This window comes from Pan paniscus, chromosome 16 (assembly GCF_029289425.2).
Source record: "Pan paniscus chromosome 16, NHGRI_mPanPan1-v2.0_pri, whole genome shotgun sequence".
Taxonomy (NCBI): Eukaryota; Metazoa; Chordata; class Mammalia; order Primates; family Hominidae; genus Pan; species Pan paniscus.
In genome coordinates this window covers 60,388,892-60,410,662 of record NC_073265.2, presented here as the reverse complement: position 1 = coordinate 60,410,662, position 21,771 = coordinate 60,388,892, and the positions used below count along the sequence as shown (strand labels likewise).

The 21,771-nt window shown below is 43.2% G+C and overlaps 1 protein-coding gene across 1 annotated transcript in view; it reads right to left on the bottom strand.

The window, feature by feature from the left end:
- THSD4 (thrombospondin type 1 domain containing 4) overlaps positions 1-21,771 on the bottom strand; it is a 665,075-nt gene that overhangs the window by 635,886 nt on the left and 7,418 nt on the right. Inside the window, exon 2 of the mRNA XM_034939056.4 lies at positions 3,812-3,919. Coding sequence (XP_034794947.1) covers positions 3,812-3,840 — 29 coding nt within the window. The 5' untranslated portion in view covers positions 3,841-3,919. The remainder of the gene's footprint in view (positions 1-3,811; positions 3,920-21,771) is intronic.

The window sequence follows — 21,771 nt, the reverse complement described above, 5'->3', positions numbered from 1 at the left end:
AAGATCTATAAAAATCACCTTCTAACTCTGTAATCACTCTCATTACATCTGTAATTCTTCAAAAACTACTGTTCAAAATAAAAATCACCAAAATCAATTTTATTTCCTGCCAATTTCACTACTTGTTTGGCATTTGATAGTTCTGTTTTTCTCTTTGCTTTCACTTGAAATATAAAATATGTCAACCATACAAAAGCACTCCTTGAAGTAAAGGAAGAGCACCTGGTCAAGCAGACTGGCTCCAGAGATTTTGTTGGCTGGCCAGGTCAGGTAGCCATCAGCATTTATTGTACTGTTCTAGGGACAAAATTGTGTTTCCTTCCTATCACTCACTGAACAGACAAATAAAGATGTAATTGTGCATCCAAAAAAAAAAAAAGTGCATAATTTGGAGCAAGTCTTTAAGAAACATAAATAATTCTATATCATTTAGTGCCATTTCCTTTCTAATTTTTAACAGATGACAAACATTCCTTAACGAGGATTAGCCTACACTTTGGTCCACATGGACTTTCATTGCCCTGAATTTTACATGGCATCCAGAGCTTGTCCAAGATTCAATGATAATTCCCAACCAGATCCATCGAGAGTTAGAATCTTAGTGCCTCCTCTGCTACTAGGTTTAACTGTGATTCTTTTTATTACTACACACTCTGAGCAAGGCAGAGATGCTCTTGCGATGTTAATGCCCAAGGCTTCTCTGTCTCCTTCAACGAGGAGGAGGCTGGTTTTCTGTTTCTCTGTGGCTTGGCAAAAATTGGGGAGGGGTTTTTAAATGAAATCTCTGTGTATCAGAGTTGTGATTCCCCTTAAATGTTCTTTCAGGGATTTTCTTGGCAGCTAATTCCTAATTTTAGCCTGTTTTCTCTTTAGGTAGAGAAATTCTCCAGCTTCTCCGATTGATCTTTATGCATTTAGTTGCCTTGATAAATATTAAAAATCCCTTCACATGTGTGTGCGTCTGTGTGTGCTTCTCATCTACCACTTTTGTCAAAGACCTCTCACTCTTCAAGTAACCCACAGCCCTTTTCCCCATAACATTCTGAAAAGCATTTAAACAGAAGACACTCTACTTTTGCTTCTTTTTCTCTTAAAAATATATTTACATGGCCCTAAAAGCAGGGATGCAAAATGGTTGATGTGCACCTGGTTTATGAAGAAGGGAGTTTGATGGGAATCTCAAGCTGAGATCTCCTAAAGAATCAGCCGTCCTCATAATTCACATTTTCTTCCTCTAGTATTGACAGCAGAATTCTTGGCAAAATGTCCTGCTGAGCAGCTCTGTTCAAACAATCCCTGCAGCAGGACTCTCGTGCTGGAGGCCTGTCAAGGCTTCCAGAGCTCCACCACAAGGGTAGCATCTAGCTTTCAACTACTCCCATCCTGCTAATTTCCCTTCTGTGGGCAATTTCCTTGAAATAATGCACAGTTTAGAGGTGAGTTCCCCAGGCCTCCCGCAAAGGGAGATGATCTCCATACCACACACCCTGCTCAGATCATTACAGGAGACTGTTTGCAGGGGCATTAATTAAAATTCCAGGACATGGCTATTCGTACTTGGGAGGCAGAGGTGGAGGATCGCTTGAGCCCAGAAGTTCAAGGTTACAGTGAGCTATGATTGCGCCACTGTACTCCAGCCTGGGTGATAAGCAAAATCCTGTCTCTTTTGAAAAAAAAAAAAAAAGAAAGAAAAAAATCCAAGACATTAAGAAAAAACTTTGCAAAAGGGATTTCCTCCCAAGAAACTCCCTGCCTGTGCAGCCTGGGTGGCCACATTTTTGAGGGTCCTCAAGCACTTTTAGGGGCCTTTTTGATGACAGCCAGACTTACACAAGCTTAGCACATGGCAAACCTACCTTTCATAATCTGCTTGCCCTTTTCGAATAAGTTCAATAACCAACTGTGACCTCCACTTCTTTGTCCTACACGGGGTCCTGGGTGCTTAAAATGCCATGGTCCTACAATGACCCTGTGGGCCAACTGCATTTCTCACTACCCTATAGTTTTATAACAGTATTTTGGAACTTCCACAAACTAGATGCATATTTCATGTCTTGAAATATCTTTTAAACTCTTTTTTAAACTATAGTTTTAAAAAAGCACACATGCTAATTTGTACTAGATGCCAACTTTTATCCTGAAGAGATCACCAAACGTTAATTTGGGCTGTCCTCCTCATGGCTCAATATCATACAGCCTTCAGAATGAAGCTTTTTCTTTCTTTTCTGACCATATCTGACATGCATGTGAATATGTCATTGATAAAGAGGTTTGTAGTTCTCTGCGGGTATTTGGATTGCAGGCCTGCACATGTCTGCCCATGTAAAATTATACAAGCAACTACATACTAAAGCTCACACACATGCACTGCACTCAGTTAAATGCCAGGCATTAGCCCAAGGGCATCTGCTTGGCAAATGCTCTAGCCCTGGTTGGCCAACCACCTGTGGCACCATCATATGTAATATGCTATATATTACAGACCATTTTACTTTCTGTTATAAGTTCTAGGTATTTGGGACTAATGTACAGGTATGGAAAAAAGACTACAAGATATCATAATGATTCAACTTGGAAACAAAACGTTCTTCCTTCCCCTCATTCCAGATTCTCAGTCAATTTATTTAAATAGTATCCTAAAATAGTAAGATGAGCTTCATCACAGAATTGTTACCAATTGCAAGTACTTACCTGTAATGGGTTAGGATTTTCTTAATGCTACGCAGCTAAAACAGCTGCAAAATAAACTAGATGCTTGGGCAGATATTTAAGCTGCCAACCATAAATCCTGATTTCAAATGTCGGTATTTATCAAAATTAATGCATTGATCTCATAATGTATAAATATTATAAATTTAAACTTATAAAGTAAATTTATATTAATAAAATACTGTCATTGTCTATTTTATATATTGAGATTTTGCATAGGATTTTGATTGAAGATTTTTAAAAGGCTCTGTCAGCCTTTTTAAAAAGTTTGAAAACAACTTCGATAACATGGACTACAGTTGCAATGCTCAGAGCCCTTATTCTAACTCTGCACATAAAGGAAGGTGACAGCCATGATGTAAGCTCTCTGAGCATTGGTTTTCTGATCTACACAAAAGGGATAATAGTACTTACTCAACTTGCCACGCATGGTTGATATAAAGATTGAATTTTAAAACGCAGGTGAAAGTCAAAAATGTTTTGCACATAAGGGACAAGAGAGAGCACCATTTTAAAATACCAGATTCAGTCAAAATCTATGGCGTTGCAACCAGAGAACAATTTTTTAAAGTTCTTTAGAAAATTGTATTATGCAACCACGGTAAATACACATTGATCTGACCCCACCTCCAGGGTTCAAGTGATTTTCCCGCCTCTGCCTCTCCATAGCTGGTATTACAGGTGCCTGCCGCCATGCCCAGCTAATTTTGTATTTTTAATAGAGATGGGGTTTCACCACGTTGGCCAGACTGGTCTCGAACTCCTGACCTCAGGTGATCTGCCTGCCTCAGCCTCCCAAAATGCTGGGATTACAGGTGTGAGCCACTGCATCCGGCCTAAAAAAATTTTCTTGAAGCCTACAGAAGGTCTCCCAGAAGATAGTAGATTGACTTCGACCCCAAGCCACTCAGCACAGCACACAGCTCCCAAGGCCTTGGAGGCCCTTCTGAATAGCAAACTTTTACACATGTGGACGTATTATATCAAAAATATCAGTCAGCTGCAGACCCTTAAGATCACTTACTTTAAGAAATGACAGAGTAAAATGCAAATATCAAATTTCTTATTCTCCTGTTTTTTTAAAAAAAGGTTCTTCACTTACCTGAGAGACCCCATGAAATGGGAAACCATGATGCTGGGGGTCCAGGCAAAAGCAAGGGCTCTTCAGAGACGTTGCCAATTTTCTGCAATTGGGAGTTGCGTTCAGGTCCTATGGAAATGAACAATGTTATTTTTAGCAACAGTTACTTAGGAAGATTCTAGAAGCGTAACTCGGTCAACAAAACCAGAAATGAGCAAATGGAAGATACTAAAACAAAAGTGCCCAGTTATGGTTACCAGGATTTCCCAACTGAAATCTAATTATTTATGAACATGAGGTAACAAGTTTACAAGACAACCAGCACAGTGCCTGACCCACAGAAGATGTTCAGTAAATTACTATCAGAACGATCACCTCAGACTCTGAGCTAACAGGGGAGCTGGTGCTAGGCACACTTGTGCTGGAAATCCAGCCCCATCTATTACAGGCTATTTGACCATAGATGTCATGTCACATTCATGTGTCTTGGTTTCCCTAACAGTGCAAGTTGAGTAAAAATATTGTCTAACAACAAAAAGAAATAAAGTACTCATACATGCTACAATGGGGATGAACCTTGAAAACATTATATTAAGTGAAAAGAGTCAGATACAAAAATAGCATGCATTATATGATTCCATTTATAGGTAATGCCTAGAATAGGCAAATCTATAGAGACAGAAAGTAGATTCGTTGGTTGCCAGGGATTGGGGGTTGGGAGGAGTTCATGGGAGGGTACAGTGTTTCTTCCTGGAGTAATAAATGTGTTCTAAAATTAGATTGTGGTGATGGTTGTACAACCCTGCGAATATACTAAAAACCACTGAATTGTACACGAAATTGTGAAACGTATGGGAAATAAATTATATCTCAATAAAACTTATTTAAAAAATACTGTCTAAAGAACTCCTGCAGGTTGTTATAAAGATTAAATGAGGGAACGCATGTGACATGCTTAGACTGTGGCTGGGGCAGGGTCACCCTCAGTAAATGGTTGCTCTGATGATACTGAGAGTTTGGATACTTGTCCTCTTCCAATCTCATGCTGAAAACTGATTCCCAGTATTGGAGGTGGGGTCCATTGGAGGTGTCTGGTCATGCGGGTGGGTCCCTCATGAATGCCCTGATGCCCTCCTTGTGGTAATGAGTGAGTTCTCACTCTATTAGTTAGGGTGAGATCTGATTGTTAAAAAGAGCCTAAAAAGAGTCTGGCACCTCCTCCCTTCTCTCTCGCTCCCTCTCTTGCCGTGTGACACACTGGCTGCCCTTCCTTCTCCACCATGATTGAAAGCTTCCTGAGGTCCTCACCAGAAGCAGATGCCAGCCAGCACCATGCTTCTTGTACAGCCTGCAGAACTGGGAGCCAAATAAACCTTTCTATAAATTACCCAGTCTTAAGCATTCCTTTATAGCAATGCAAAATGAACTAATATGGTGATGCAAGAAGAGGTCAAACAACACTTAAAATACGTTGTCACAGTGAAAACATGGAGGTAAAATCTCCCGCCCATAAATACTACTTCATTCAGAAGCCCTCACTAAACAAAATTTCTAAAAATTGTCAAGCGAGCCAATAGTTTCAAAGGCAAGTTATAAATAGCATCAGAAAGCCCAGGATGGGCGGGTTGGTTGCAACGTAGTAAAACTTGAGAATAAAACAGAACATGGCCCAGTCTCCTCTCCTGCTGCAACTCCTTGAAGGGAAAGACAAATGAAGCAAGGTTCCAAGGTGGGCCAGGGATCCTTTCTAACAAAGGTGGAGTTCTCTAAGATCATTATTTTCTTGTTTCTTCCAGAGACTTCAGACTTCCTTTTCACCAGAAAAGGTGGGTGGGAAAATAAAGGACAAGGATTTACAAAAAGATAGTCATGAGAACCAGACAATTCCATTCTCAGGGAAAAAGAATCAAGATTTTAAGTTACCACAGGCCCTTTCTGCAGGTTATTAAGAAAGTAAAGCCTCTTAACTGTAATCATCCCTAATTAGCCATCAGCAACTCATGAAATTACTCCTGGTATTGAAGACCCTTAAATTCTTGGCTGTCAGTCAGAAATTACACTGAGATCCACCAGGAAGAAGGCCAACTAGTGCAAATTGGAACAGTTAAAATGCCTTTGAATCAGAGGTGTGGTCTTCTTGCTCTTGGCTGCAGAACAGGTCTGCACCAAGTCAGGGGATTTAACTTGGAAGTCAAATGAAGTCTTTGCCAAGTCTCTGATAACCATCAACTAATCAGTAATTATTTACTCAATAGGTGGTAGGCTCAGGTCCTCTCCAGTGCTGTGGGAATGGTCTGGGAGATGAACCATGGGGAAAATGATGGTGTTATTATCCAGAACAACACAGGGTAAACTGTTCATTCAGACCCTAAGTACAACTCAAACTAGCAGAATCGCTGTAGAGGGATGGTCTGGCATAAGCAAGGTAGATGGGACTTAAATTCAAGCCTTAGCCTAATAAGATAGTAAATCAACTATCTAGAATTGTTGGTAAGTGTGCACACTGTAATTGGAAAGAAATGGGTGTGAGGCTAGCATTCACATTTATTAACTAGCTGACCTTTGGCAATTAACCTTTCTTCATCTGTAAAATGGGGGGGGAGGGATACTGTTTGTAACTACCTCATAGGGTTGTTATATTAAATATTTATCTAGACTGTATGGCCTGAGTGCTGAACACAAACACACACACACACTCACACACACACACACACATCAAGAAATTACAGCCTCGATGCTGGAGAACTACACTCTTTAAACAAACTAAATCATAAATAAGTATAAAAATAAAATTGCATTAAGAGCCATGAAAGTCCAAGGTGCCTCAGAAAGTGCCCTGGGCAGTGATCAGAGAAGATCCCTCTGAGGCAGTGGCCTCTACGTGGGGGCTTGAGGGGTGAGTAGGAGTTGGCCTTGTGGAGTGGGGAGGGAAGCATCCCAGGGAGAGGGAGGCTCTTGTGAGGAGTGGGAGGAAAAAGGAAGCAATGTGGCAGGAGAAGGTGGGAAGAGCTGACTGTCTACTGGGCAGTCAAGTCCCCAGAACACAGTAAGTGAATGGTTGAGGTGACAAGAGAAAGAGAGGTGTCAAAGACAACTCCCTCCAGATTTCTGGGGGACAGAAGGAGCAAATGGAGATTTTGTGGTTGACATGGTTTGGTTCTGTGTCTCCACCCAAATCTCATCTCGAATTGTAATCCCCATAATCCCCACATGTCAAGGGAGGGACCAGGTGGGAAGTGACTGGATCATGGGGGCAATTTCCCCCATGCTGTTCTTGTGATAGGGAGCGAGTGCCCACAAGATCTGATGGTTTCATAAGGTAGCTTTCCCTGCTCTTGCTTGTTCTCTCTCACCTGCCGCCATGTAAGATGTGCCTGCTTCCACTTCCACCATGATTGTAAGTCTCCTGAGACCTCCCCAGCCATGCAGATCTATGAGTCAATTAAATCTCCTTTATTTATAAATGACCCAGTCTTGGGTAGATCTTTATAGCAGTATGAGAACAGACTGATACAGTGGTTGTGTCAGGAAAGGAAGGGCAATATGGAAGGAAGAAGGTTTGGGGGAGAGCAGTTGTCCCCAGAGTGAGGAGACTGCCTGAACAGATCTGATAAGATGTCAACCGGAAAAACATCTGAAATTATCAAAACCTTTGAAAACAGATTTGCAACCTTACTGCTGATAGTAACAAAATAAATAACCAGACATATATTGAAGTTGTATGCTTATTTTTTTACTGATGTAAAAATTGTTATAATCAGTGCAATCAAAAAAAATTATTGGAGGCCACTGCTCTAGTATGTTTTTGGACCAACTTCTTATCAGATTTGATTGGTCACTTCTCCCTCAGGATACGGCTGATGAGTTTGCACTGGCAGTTTCCAGCTCTGCCATTCTTCTTGGCTGTTACTTGAGCTCCCGTGATTAGTATTGTGTTAAATCAGCCCTGCTTTTCAAACTGGGGGTCACCACTCATGAGTCTGCCATGAAATTAATTTCTTGGGTCACGAACAGCATTTTTTAATAAGTAAAAAAGAATGAAAGATAAGAGAAAAAAATACCTGCATTCATCACGCATAATAAGGGTATTTCTTACTGTGGATCCCAGCCAGAAAAGTTTAAAAGTCCTCATTCTGGAAGACCAGAGGGCAGCGGAGGCCTAGAACTGTGATTGTGGGGAATTAAACCTAGAAGCCGAGGCAAAGCCAAACGTTATCTCAGGCCCTGAAAGGTGGCGCCAGGCCAATGTTGACAAGATGGGCAAGAAAGAGCCATTGTAGGTTGTGGAGCAGGGAGGGACCTGGAAAGAGTGAGGGTTCCCAAATATCCGTCTGGCAAGGGTGCACCGAGAGGGCTGAGCACACGTGCTGTCTGCGGAGCTCTGTCCGCCTTTTGAGGTTTGCTCCTGTTGATTTATAACCTTTCTTGACAGTGAACAAAAAATCTAACAATCTAGTTTCTGTTAGAACATATGCTCCTTGGGAGATGGAGGCCCCACCTTCTCTCCCTTCCACAAAGATCCTACAGGAAGGTTGAATGAGTCACCTGATTTGGTTCAGGCCAAAGTGGCCATCCCCACACACCAGGAGGAGGCAGCAGCAGGCCCAAGGCTCAGGACAGCAGGGTCAGACAGAGGGTCAGGATCATCAAACTAAGGGTGGAAAAGGATTCCCTGAGCCGAAAGGATGCCATGCTGCCTGAACTATGACACCATTCTGCCGCCCCTTACACACAGGCCCACCTCTGAGTATCCTTCCTGCCCCTTCTCCTCAGGGCCTGACCAGAACTCCTGGAGGACCCCCTCCTGGAGGAACCCATGCCTCAGAAGACAAGGATCTGCTCAGTCTCTCAAGTCGGGGTTCAGGAAGGCCCCACTGCAGGCGCCAGTTCCACCTCCCTCCCTCCCTCCTACACACGCTGTCCTCTGGAACTCCCGCAGCCTAAAGCAACTACCCAAACAAAAGCACTCATCCCTGGGGAGGGGAAGTGACTCACTGGCAAGGAATGAGGACCAGAGATGCTAGAAGGAAGTGGCTCCAGACCCCAAATCCAGCACCCAGTCACATGTGGTGAGGACAAGTTCTCAGAACCTGCCTAGGAAAGCTGTCTCTGAGGGTCCCAACAGGGCAAGACAGGAGCCTCCACCACTGCAGCCTTGTCCTGTCTGTACCAACATCACCAATATGCTCTCCTGTCCTGCTGACATTTACGCAAACTCTCCTTACGCAACCTTGACCATCTGTTTGCAGTGCCCCTACCGTCCCCAGTCTGACATTCTAGGTGGTGGTGGATAAAAGCATCAGGACGTTGGCTCCCGACATCAGGGCAGTTCCAAACCACTTTTTTCTTGCATGATGAGAAAAGAGTCGGGAATTGGCTTTTACTGGATCGTCCCACCTGAGATGGGACGTAAGTCATGCTATACAACCCTCACAACAAACCGAGGCCACACAGCGGGTCTAGGGTAGCTCAGACACAGGGAACCAGCACCTGGATAAGTAACGGGGTTTGGGGAAAGATGATTGGTTGAGTGGACAGGAAAGCTTCTGGAGTCTTAAAAAAAAAAAAAAAAAAACTAAACTAAACTAAAACAAAAAACCAAAGGACTTGTGTGTTTGGGGAATGAACAAACCCCATACTGGAGAAAGAGCCCAGTGTGAATGACAGAGGACAGGACCGGGGATCCAATAAGGCCCTCGGAGCCAACAGGGGAGGAGGAGAAGGGGCAAGCGTGGAGGTGGAAGCCAAGGAAGTTATTGGGAGGAGGCTGCCCCATAATGCATGGAGGTGGGGGCAGGCCCAGGAAAGATGTGCGGAGTGTCCCCTCCACCCCCATCTGAGAAAACTCAGTACATTGGAGAAAGAGCTTTGGCTGGAGAAGGCTGCCAAGAAGAATGGCCCAAAAGCAAGAGGCAGAAAAAGGGATGCTCTTATTTCTTCAAGGTACCCCCTGAATAAATGGCGATTATCCACAGCAAGTGGGAAAAACGGAGGAAGGCATAGGCTTTAAATCATCCTCATAAACAATATGGTGGGCAGACTTGCTAGCTGACAATGGCAGGCACAGGACAGAGTCTAGAAGTTGAAAGAGAGGAGATCATCTCCCTTAATAGATACTAGACATACCTGTTTACACTTGCCCCTCAGTGGATGGGAAGCTTCTTAAAGGTAGACTCTTTTAGTCCTCTTTACAAATGCCCTTCCATTAGACATGCTGCCGACACAGGGCGGGCATGCAATCACAGTTGGACAAATGAATGGATGAACGAATGAATGGGTGAATGGGTGAAGAATGAACGGTACGAGTTTCTTACAGACTTTTCCCTCTTAGAAAGCAGGGCCTCCATGTGATTTCTCTCTCCCTGCTTTTGCCAATGTTCAGCCAATGTCTAGACTGCCCTAGGAAGAGAATGAAGGCATTGAAGGCGCTAAGCCACTGCAGATGCACGCTGCCTCTGTGGAGGTCCCACCCTCCCGAGCTCTCTGGTGGCAGTCATCAATCGTCACAGCCCTTTCAGGAAATCCTGCCCCAGGCCAGAAGTATTCAGGGACGCTGACCTTGGAGCCCCAGGCCCGGTCACATTTCCAGCTGCTCCCTGCCTATGAGGACAGCCAGAGGAATGTTCCCCCAACATGTCCTTGGCTCACAGTCCTTTCTCCTACCACCTCACAGAGGCTGTCCTTTTTGTTCCTGTCATATCCAAACTCAGCTGCAGAACTCATTTCTTCCCATGGAACCCCCACACTGCAGACTGGCTGGCTTGCCCAGAGCAGCGTGAAAACCCACAGAATCTGGATTAGGACTAAACCTTAAGAAGATCTATTAAAACTCCCTGGCAGCTTTCAAGCAAACACATTACAGTGGGTTTTGTTACTCATTAAGGAAAACACCGTGCTTCTCCGTCCTCACCTGGAGAAATTAGGTAATCAGCACAGATTAGTTAAGGATTTCAATGCAAATTGCATCATTTTCATGGTCATTAACAGTGGTGTGGTTTATATCTGTTTTCAGTCCTAAAAAAACGTTTCCCAGGTAACTAAAGAAAATATTCAAGGGCAGAAATATCAGGCGGGTAAGATACTTAAAATAAATGAGCCATTTGTTCCTGCTTCTGTATAAAGTTGCTTTTTCAATTTCAGATGACATGATACTGCAGATCAAAGTGGGGAAAAACCTTTGGAGTAAGAGCGCTTTTCTTCCCTAGATATGACTGACTTCGTTGCTTGATTTACAGCACTTGATTAACCTGGTTAAATGTCTTTGCTTCTGTGCAAGTCTCAGATGCAGAACTAGGGATCGTCAAAGCGTATCATTATGATTTGTGCTTGTCTTTCCTCCCTCACAACACAGGACCTCTTCCTCAAAGACTTATTTGTTATATTTCTGGTGTCTAGAATAGCACCTGGGGTGCAGCAGGTGTTCCCGATGACAGAAAGGTCTTCCATTCAAACTCAGGTGGGGGCTTTCTTTTCCATGCAGGATTGTGCTGCCTGTCTGAGGCACCACTGTGCAGCCCAGGATCCAAACAGCCACTCCATTCTTCTGCTGTTTCTGAAATTAACATGACATTCTCCATCCTACTCCTAAAGACCACAACACCCAAATAAACAGCCGTGATGAGATGCAGGTCACCCTACCTAGGAATCAAAGACACCTAGACACACTCCAGCCTTCCTCCACTCTCAGACTCAACCTCTTCCCAGCACCCGCTGCCAAGAGCAGTTTATAATCCCTGGGTCATAGCTACCAAAGGAAAAAACATCAGACTACCACGGCTGAGCTCTGCATGGGAGCTGCAGCTTTTCTGAGGTGCTGCCCTTTCTCCGAGATGATGACCCATCTCATTCCAAAAACCAATATTCTCCAGCTGCCTTGGCCAAAAGCAGGTGGCCAGGGGAGGAAAAGGCAGCTGGGGGCTCAGGCCTTCCTTCCTGCTTTCCAATACAAGGCCTCAGTTCTGCTGCCTACAAATGGCCTCTTGCCACTCTGGTGAGCACGTGCGTACATCTGTGCATGAGCGTACACACATACACACACATACGTGTGTTGGGGAAGGAAGGTGTAACAAGTGCACTGACACTAAAAGAATAAACACAGTAAACACCACATACATTCACAAGGTGAGGATTCAGGGCTGAGTGGAACACACCCAATGAGGTATTCTTCTGGAAAAAAATCTGTCTATAAAATTTATTTATTAAGGAAATCTATTTATTAAGGAAAGTTTGAAACTACAGAAAAGTACAAAGAGGAAAGCCAAAATTACTCATTGTAATTGTAATTGTATTACCTAATAACCCAACACCATTAAACCTTTTGATGTTCTTGTTTATTTTTTCTATGCATAATGCTTATACATATCATCTGCATATTTTACATATACTATTTCTACAAAACAAAATCACACATGTAGCTTTGTATTCTATTTTTACCTTACCTCATAAGCATCTCATTAGTAATATTCAAAATCATTTCTAATCACTGCAAAATAGTCCACCCTATGAATGCCTGATAACACATCTAATAATGTTCCCTTATTGTTGGAAAATATGATGAACACCGTTGTATAAAATTCCTTATTTGCTGTTCTTCCTTGTTCCTTAGGATAAATTCCTAAAAAATGAAATCATTAAGCCAAAAGGTATGACTAAGGTCCTTCACAATGAATTATTTTCAAAAACAATTGTATCAACCTAGAATCTCACATGTAGTGGATGAAATAAACACATTTGCCAATAATGCTATGATTGCAATCTCTCCTAATTTGATAAGTAATTAGTTAGGGTAGGGTTACTCTGCCACGAACCCCCTCAAAATGTGAATGGCTTAACATAGTAAAAGGATTTTTGCTCAAGTCACTATCTGATGCAGGTTGTCGGGAACATTCTACTTCACACAGTCATGCAGGCATCCGGGGACCCTTTTTCCATCGAGTGATTCCACCATCGTCCGGGTGGAATTCCGCCTGGGTTCTTTCCATTCCATGAACAAACAAGGGGAAAGAGAAGGCATAGAGGACTGAGCTAGCAGCTTCACTAAGGTAGCTTGAATCACTGCCACTCATATTCCATTACCCCGCTTAGTCATATGGCAGTATACCTGTCTGCAAAGGAGTGTGGGAAACACAGTCTATCTCTGTTCCCAGGAAGAAATCTTCTGGTGAAAAACTAGCCAGTGTTTGTCACAATAAGGAAAAAAAAATGGTAAAAGTCATTTTAACATGTACTCCTGTGATTATTGGTAAAGTTGGAATCGATTTTCATTTTTATTAGTCATGTATACTGTCTCTTCTGTGAATTTTTTACAACCTTATTTGCCCATTTTTCTGTAGGGCTCATAATGTTTTGAAATGATTTTATTTTTTTCAGATGGAGTCTCGCTCTGTGAGACTCGCTCCGCGAGCCACCCGTGCCCGGCCATGTTTTGAAATGCTTTTTAAGAGCTCTCTCTTCATTAACGTTGTTAGCCCTTATTTTGTCAAGTTAGGACCTTGTTTTCGTTTGCTTTTCATCTTCTAATTTTATTTATAATTATTAAATAAATACATTTTTATTTAGTGTCTTTAAATCAATTATTTCCATTGTGATTTTCTGCTGGACATCTCATCCCAAAGCAAACCTATACACACAAAAACTGGGCAATTCTAATCTAACTCCCCAATGTCATTATTTTGTCATCATGAGTCAAAGATGAATAAACTAATAGGTAAAGAAACCACGTGACTGGTACAAGGTATCACAGCTACTTAGAGGCAAAGCTAGGACTAAAGATTTTAAAAGTTAACATTTATTGGCCGGGCACAGTGGCTCCCACCTGTAATCCCAGCACTTTGGGAGGCCAAGGCAGGCGGATCACGAGGTCAGGAGATTGAGACCATCCTGGCTAACACGGTGAAACCCCGTCTCTACTAAAAATACAAAAAAATAGACGGGCGTGGTAGCGGGCGCCTGTAGTCCCAGCTACTCGGGAGACTGAGGCAGGAGAATGGCATGAACCCGGGAGGCGGAGCTTGCAGCGAGCTGAGATTGCACCACTGCACTCCAGCCTGGGCAACACAGCAAGACTCCGTCTCAAAAAAATTAAATAAATAACATTTATTAGGTGTTTAATATGTGACAGGTTGTGCTGAATGCTTTTTAAACATTAACTAATTCTAAAGACAACCCTATGAAGCAGGTGCTATTCCTATCCCCATTTTACATAGAAGGAAACTGAGGCTGTAAGAATTAAAACAGTATGCCTACTCAGAGTCACACAAGTAGTAAGTGGCAGCAGCACGATTTGAATGCAAGCTCACCTAATTGTTGGAGTCATGGCTTGTCTTAGCACTAAATTAAACTGCCTCTCAGGGCCGGGCGCAGTGGCTCATGCCTGTAATCCCAGCACTTCGGGAGGCCAAGGTTGAGAATTACTTGAGCTCAGGAGTTCGAGAGCAGCCTGGACAACATGGCGAAACTCCATCTCTACAAAAAATACAAAAAATAGCTGGGTGTGGTGGCACATGCCTGTAGTCTTAGCTATTCAGGAGGCTGAGGTGGGAGGATCGATTGAGCCGGAGAGCTCAAGGCTGCAATGAACCGAGACTATGCCACTGCACTCGAGCCTGGTCAACAGACAGAGAAAGACTCTGTCTCAAAAAAATAAAAATAAACTGTCTCTTGAGTCTCCTGACACACTGCATCAAATGTACCTTTTCAGGAGAGTTGCCTGTGTTCACATTTACCTGGTACACAGCATGCAGGCTGCAGCCTGGGCCCCTGCCAGGCAAGATGTAGGGTGTGAGGTTGTGCTCTGCCCCATTCACTCTGGAACAGCTCCGCCCTTGAGTCCAGGATATTTTCTCAGTGCCTCCACGCATTTGCCCATCCAGAAAACATCCCAACTCAGTGTGCCTCGGCCACCATAAATCAGCCAACCACACATGCTGCCCTCAATGCTTCTGAATATCAAGGGAAAGGATCTGCCTCATCCTGCCCTGCTCCTGAGGCTTGCGCATCGACGTTTGAGTTATGCCATTATTTTTTTAAGCAATAGAAATCTAGTCAATGATTTGTAGCAATCACCACTGTGCAACGTATGCCAAAAAACTCTGTCTATCCTTACAGAAGGAGGGAGAAACCTAGCAAATTAGTCTGACTTCCTTGACACAATTCTGTGATGGGCCAGTATTAGGTAAGGCTAAAATCAGGTGCTGTGATTAAAAGATTATGACAATGTGAAAAAGTCAGTCATCACATAAATTAGAAAATGTTTTCAAGGAAACCAAGAGAGGCACATCCTTGGAGGTCAAGGGTCCCCCAGAGGTCAAGAAGGACAATAAAGGGCATTTAGGTTTAGAAAGAATAGGCTGTCACTATACCCCTTTTTCTTGAACTTTGTCATCAATGGCTATGATGCCCTACAAACCTGCTCTCTTCCTGTCTCTTCTGTCTTCCTTGTTGGCTCTCCCTATGACTCAAACCAGAACTAGAAAAATGTCAACAATAAGCAACCCTCACTATCAAACTGTGTACTCTGGAGAAATACTCTTACACTCCAACCTCTTTATTATTTTATGCTAAGGTCTCAAAAACTCAACACCTCAAGACCTGCACGCTCATTCAGGCAGCTTCCCTGTACTTCGAGTTTCCTCCTGCTGCTGATGGCCCAAGGTGAATAAAAGGAGCCGTCACCAGCTCATGCTAAGCCCTCCTTCTTCAGCGGTGGCATAACCGTCCTTCCAGGAAATGACTCTCAAAGCTTGCCTGGGCCTCTGGGATACCCTCTCCTGTATGCCTTGGGCCCAGTCTCTTGCCAACTCTCAATTCTTCCTTTGTACTATCTCTCATGTACTTTCTTCTCCATCCTCCACCAGCCTCCTCCACCAGCCTCATCTAAACCATCATCCAGATAATTGCAACTAATGTTCTCTGATTTCCCTATGCACCTTTGTCAAAAATCAGATGGGTGTATTTCCAGGTTGTCTATAGTATTCCACTAATCTATGTGCCTTTCCCTCACCAATACAACACTCTCTTCATTGTTATAGCTATGTACGTGTTAAAACCAGAAACACTCATTCCCCCTCCTTTATTCTTCTTTTTCAAATTTGTTTTCAAAAGTTTGACTATGATATGTCTTGGTATAACTTTCTTTCTATTTAGGGTTTGCTCAACTTCTTGAATCTCTAAGTTTGAGTCTTATGCTCAATTTGGGAGGTTTTCAACCAGTATTTCACTGAGTAGTTTTTCATCCCACTCTCTTTTTCCTCCTCCTTTGTCTTCAAAGACAAAAATGTTAGATCTTTTGTTATAGCCTTTTTTTTTTTTTTTTTTTTTTTTTTTGAGGCAGAGTCTCACTGTGTCACCCAGGCTGGAGTGCAGTGGCGTGATCTTGGCTCATGGCAACCTCTGCCTCCCGAGTTCAAGTAATTCTCCTGCCTTAGCCGTCCAAGTAGCTGGGATTACAGACATGTGCCACTATGCCCAGCTGATTTTTCTATTTTTAGTAGAGATTGGATTTCACCGTGTTGGCCAGGCTGGTCTCAAACTCCTGACCTCAGGTGATCTACCCACCTCGGCCTCCCAAAGTGCTGGGATTACATGTTATAGTCTTACAGGTCCCTGAGACTCTATTCTTTTTTTTTCTTCTTCTTTCCCAGTCTATTTTTATATCTGTCGCTCAGGTTGGGTAATTTCTATCGTTACATCTTCCAATCCACTGATTCTTTCCTGTCATCTCCATTCTGCTGTTTAACCCATCAGTGAAGTTTTATTTTTGTTATTATATTTTTCCATTCTAAAATTTCCATTTGGGATTAAAGACTTAAATGTAATGCTAGAAACTGTAAAATTACTAGAAGAAAACATAGGAGAAATACTACAAGACGCTGGCCTGGAATAATTTTTTGTATTTAACCCCAGAAGTGCAGGCAAAAATAGACAAATAGGATTACATGAAACTAAAAAGCTTCTGCACAGCAAAGGAAACAACTAATAGTGTAAAGAGACAACCCACAGAATGGGAGAAAATATCTGAAAGCCAAACATCCAATAAGGGGTTAATATCCAAAATATATAAGGAACTCAAACAACTCAACAGTAAGAAAATAAAAAACCCAATTAAAGAATGGGCAGAGGACCTGAATAGACATTTCTCAAACAAAGATACACAAACAGCCCACAGGTATATAAAAAGATCCTCAACATTGCTAACCTTTAGGGAAATGCAAATTAAAACCACAGTGAGATATCATCTCACACCTGTCAGAATGGCTATTATCAAAAAGATAAAATAAATCAAGTGTTGGTGAGTATGTGGAGAAAAAGAAAATCTTGCATACTATTGGTGGGAATGTAAATTAGTACAGCCATTACGGAAAATTGTATAGAGCTTCCTCAAAGAACTAAAAATAGAATTACCATATGATCTAGGAATCCCACTTCTGGGTATTTACCCAAAAGATTTGAAATCAGTTTGTCAAGAGAGATCTGCACTCCCATGTTCAATGCAGCACTATTCACAATAGCCAAGTTATGGAATCAATCTATGTGTCCATCAACAGATGAACATGGTATACCTATGCATATGATGGGACATTATTCAACCTTAAAAAGGAAGAAAATCCTACATGCTACAACATGGATGAACCTGCAGGACATTAAGCTAAATGAAATAAGCCAGGCACAGAAAGACAAATACCACATGTTTTTACTTATATGTGGAATCTAAAACATCAAACTCACAGAAGCAAAGAGTAGAATGGTAGTTACAGAGGCTGGAGGGTGGGGGCAATGGTGAGGTTATGGTTAAAGGGTAGAGAGACTCAGACAGGAGGAATAAGCCTTTTTTGAGATCTATTGCATAGTGCAGTGAAAATAGTTAATAGCAGTATTTTGTACATTTCAAACTTCCTAAGAGTAAATTTCAGATATTCTCACTACAAAAAATGATAAGTATTTGAGGTGAGGAATATGTTAGGTTGATTTCATTATTCCACATTGTATTCATAAATCATAGCATCACTTTGTGCCCCATAATATAATGCAGTTATAAATTGTCAATCTACAATAAAATGTTTTACAATTTTTTGAAAATAAAATTTCCATTTGATTCTTCTATTTCTTTTCTGAGACTTCTCATTTATATTTTCTTTATTTGCCTCAGGCATGGTCATAATTGCTCCTTGAGGCATTTTTATGATGGCCGCTTCAAAGTCTTTGTGAGATATTCCCACATCTCTGTCAACTCAGTGCTGGCATCAACTGATTGTCTTTTTCATTCAGTGTGAGATCTTCCTGGTTCTCAGTGTGATGAGTGATTTTCCATTGAAACCTGGACATTTTAGGTATTATGGTATGAGGTGCTAGATCTTATTTAAACTTTCCCTATTCCCTGGCTTCTTCTGACACTGCTCCAGCAAGGAAGGGGGCCCCCAACATGATGGCCACGTGGGAACAGAAGGCCAGGTTCCCCACTTGGCCTCCAGTAACACCCGAGGGGGAAAGGGGAGTCGTCATTGCTTCTGGGTAGAGGTGGGAGTTCCAGCTCCCCACCAGGTCCCCAATGACATGTCCCTGGCTTGGAGGGGCAGGAGAGCCTCCTGTGGCCTGTGCTGGTACCACAGCAGGGAGGCTCAGAGGGATGCATGGCTTCGTTACTGCTGGGTGGTGGTAAGAGCCCTGACTGTCCACTAGGCCTCCTCTGACCACCCCAGTAGGAATGAAGAATTAGTGACCCGGAGATGGAAATGGATTGCTGGACGTCAAACAAGTTAGTGACAAAGCTGGGGCTCAACGCCCATGCCCTTGGCTGCAAGACCACTCGCTTCTAAACCAAACACACAGGAAGAATGCCAGCCCCCTGCCCAACAGAATAATGAAAGATCTCACCAGCCAAAGGACAGCGAGTGGCTGCCTCCCTTCACATCCTGCCAGACCCCAGGCCAGAAAGCACATGTGGCTGTGCGCCACCACCCCCTAAACAACACAAACACACGTCTACTTAAGACGAGTCTCCCATCCAACATACACAGCAAAAACATGTTCCCGAGCCAAGAACCACAGCACCACAGTCACCTTCGGGGCTGGTGGTCTTCCATCTGGAGAGGTTCTGGCTTTCCTACTGTTGGAATCTCTGAAACCAAGATACACCCAGGAGCAGGCAGCAGGCCCGGCGCCCCCCTCCTGACTGGAGAGCTGGGTCTGCACCCAGCTGGAGGCGCCTTCTTCGGACCTGGGGCCTCCCTCTGGCCCTGGCTGGCCAGCCGCGGTCTCAGCACAGCCCTGCTTATTCTCCAGTAAGGGAAAGCTGGTGACCCGGGAGGGGAAACTCTGCTTTCTAACAGTCTTTGTTTTTGTTTCCATTTAAAAAGGTTAGTGACTTTATTGCATGTGGAAAGAACCAAAGTAACAATTTCAAAGAGGCTCAGCATGTTTTGGATCTGACCAAATATACAGAACTTTTGAGTGAGGAGGAAAGAAAAGGGAAAAGAGGGAGCAAAAGTTTATTCCACATTCACTGTGTGCCAGACACAAGCCTTGGTGCTCCGTCTATGCTCTCGCCTGCCTTTTACAATAAAAAAATTCCAGCTAGAATCAAGTTCCAAACTCCAGCCAGCAGGCTGTTGGGAGTCAGGCAGAGCTGCTGGACTCCAGGAGAGTACACAATAATAAACCAGTGTAGGGTATAAAATTTTTTATTTTCTTCTCTTTTCTCTTTTCTTTTCCTTTCCCTTTCCTTGCCTTCCTTTCTCCTTCCCTTTCCCTTTCCTCTTCACCTTCTCTCCTCTTGTCTTCTCTTTCTGGCTGGGTCTCACTCTGTCACCCAGGTTGGATTGCAGTTGCATGAACATGGCTCACTGCAGCCTCAAAACTCCTGGGCTCAAGCAATTCTCCTACTTTAGCCTCTCATATATGTAGCTGGGACCACAGGTGCACACCACCAGCTGGGACCACAGGTGCACACCACCATGCCTGGCTAATAGTTTGATGTTTTGTAGAGATGGGGTCTCACTTTGTTGCCCAGGCTGGTCTCAAACTCCTGGGCTCAAGCGATCTTCTTATCCCGGCCTCCCAAAGTGCCGGGATTACAGGCATGAGCCACCGTGCCTAGCCAGGGTATACAATTTAAGTCATGAAATAGAATGACAATAACAATATTAATAAGGTTATTGGGTACCAAAATTTTGAAATAATATGATTTAAAATTTTTAATTCACTAGAATAACTACCTAAATAATTTAAAATTGTATTAAAGGAACTGCCTATGTTGGTACCATTCAAGCTGATAAATACCCCAATCTTTTGACAGAACTTGTGAATTAAGCATTTTTCTTATGAGCACTGGAATGTCCATGAATGATTTTGTTGACTATCAGGATATTTTAACATTCACTCTTCCTACAATTTAAAACAATTTTCAAATATTATAAGCGTCTAGACCAGGGGTCCACAAACTCTGGCCCACAGGTTAAACCTGACCCTCTGCCTGTTTTTGCCACATTTTCAAATGATTGAATAAAAATCAAGAGAAGAACATTTTATGGCACATAAAAATTATATGAAATTAAAATTGCGGTGCCCATAAGTCAGTTTCACTGGAACACAGTCCTGCCCGTTCATTTATCTATTGTCTATGGCTTCTTTTGTGCTCAAAAGCCAAAGCTGATTAGTTGCAACAAAGACCACATAGCCTGCAAAGTCAAAATATTAATGTTTGGCCCTTTCCAAGAAAATATGCGGACCCCCAATCTTGACAGTCTGTCAAATGGTGGTGCTGGTGTCAGACTGAAAACACACAGAGATGATGATGATGGTGATGATAACAGCAACAACCACGACCACCAGCTTGGCAACTGAGAAAGCCAAAAAAGCATCACAAGATACCAAGTGGGTAATTTATGAGTGAGCCCACTGTGCAATGTGAGAGAGAGTGCGACCATATGAGAAGCAACAGCAAAGCAAAGCTATGTGTTTTGAGACCATATCAAGTAAATGCACACTCCACATTTATTCTGTAGGGGGAAAAGTCTGAATTATGAGAGATCTGAATACCGCGAGGTCTTCAAGAATGTAGCCCTCCCATAAAACACAACAGGTTTCTACTTCCTTTCTCCCTCTTCCCTCTCCCCCAACCTTGTTTCCTCCTGTTGGGAGGCAGATCCCACCCCAGGTCTTTCTGAATTCCCACCAATCTGAATCTGATGCCTGTCTGGGTCCCCCAGCCTCTCTACGGCATGTTTATCACAGTGATTTTCCTCTCACCTGCCCGCTGCTAAGGCTGTAAGTATACTATTACTCCCCGCCTCTCACACTCCCAGGCAAGAATACACCTTCTTCATCTGTAAGAAGAAAGAAGTCCTAGTGTTCATCTGCACAACAGTTGGCCCTTCATGCATTGTAGGCTTGAGCAGACACCTTACCTATGCTCTCTCCTCTAATTCCTACAGCATGTACAGAGATTGTTAGCCCATTTCACACATGGGGAAACTGAAGCTTAAAGAGATTAATCTACCCAAAGCCACACATGCAGAGTCAGGTCTGGAATTGACACACTTTACAGTGCATGGCGCTGCCACCTGATGCACAGTAGGGGCTCAGAAAGCACTGGATGCCTGAGTGAATGACTGCATAGCAATGCCCACACAGGACCACTAACGCACAGCAGCGCAATCTCAGAAGCAGCCAAGACCTTCCACTCCAAGAGACCTCTGTGGACACTGAAATAACTTCCCTCTCTGGAACTCAGAAAGTCACCACTCGAACAGTACCTCTCACACCCCTTGCTAAGAGTGAGGTATCAAGTTCCTCCAATCTGAGCCTCAGGAAAGAACAGTAACTAGTGAGGAAAGGAAGGGTAGGCAGAAAACAAGCACCTGTTCTGTTTCTGGGTCCCCCTTGTCTGGGCCTCCCAGGTGCAATTTCTCTGAAGACCCCATGAGCAGCACGGACCACTCTTATTACAGCTCTTGCTTTTGACCTGGTAATCACATGGCTGGGAA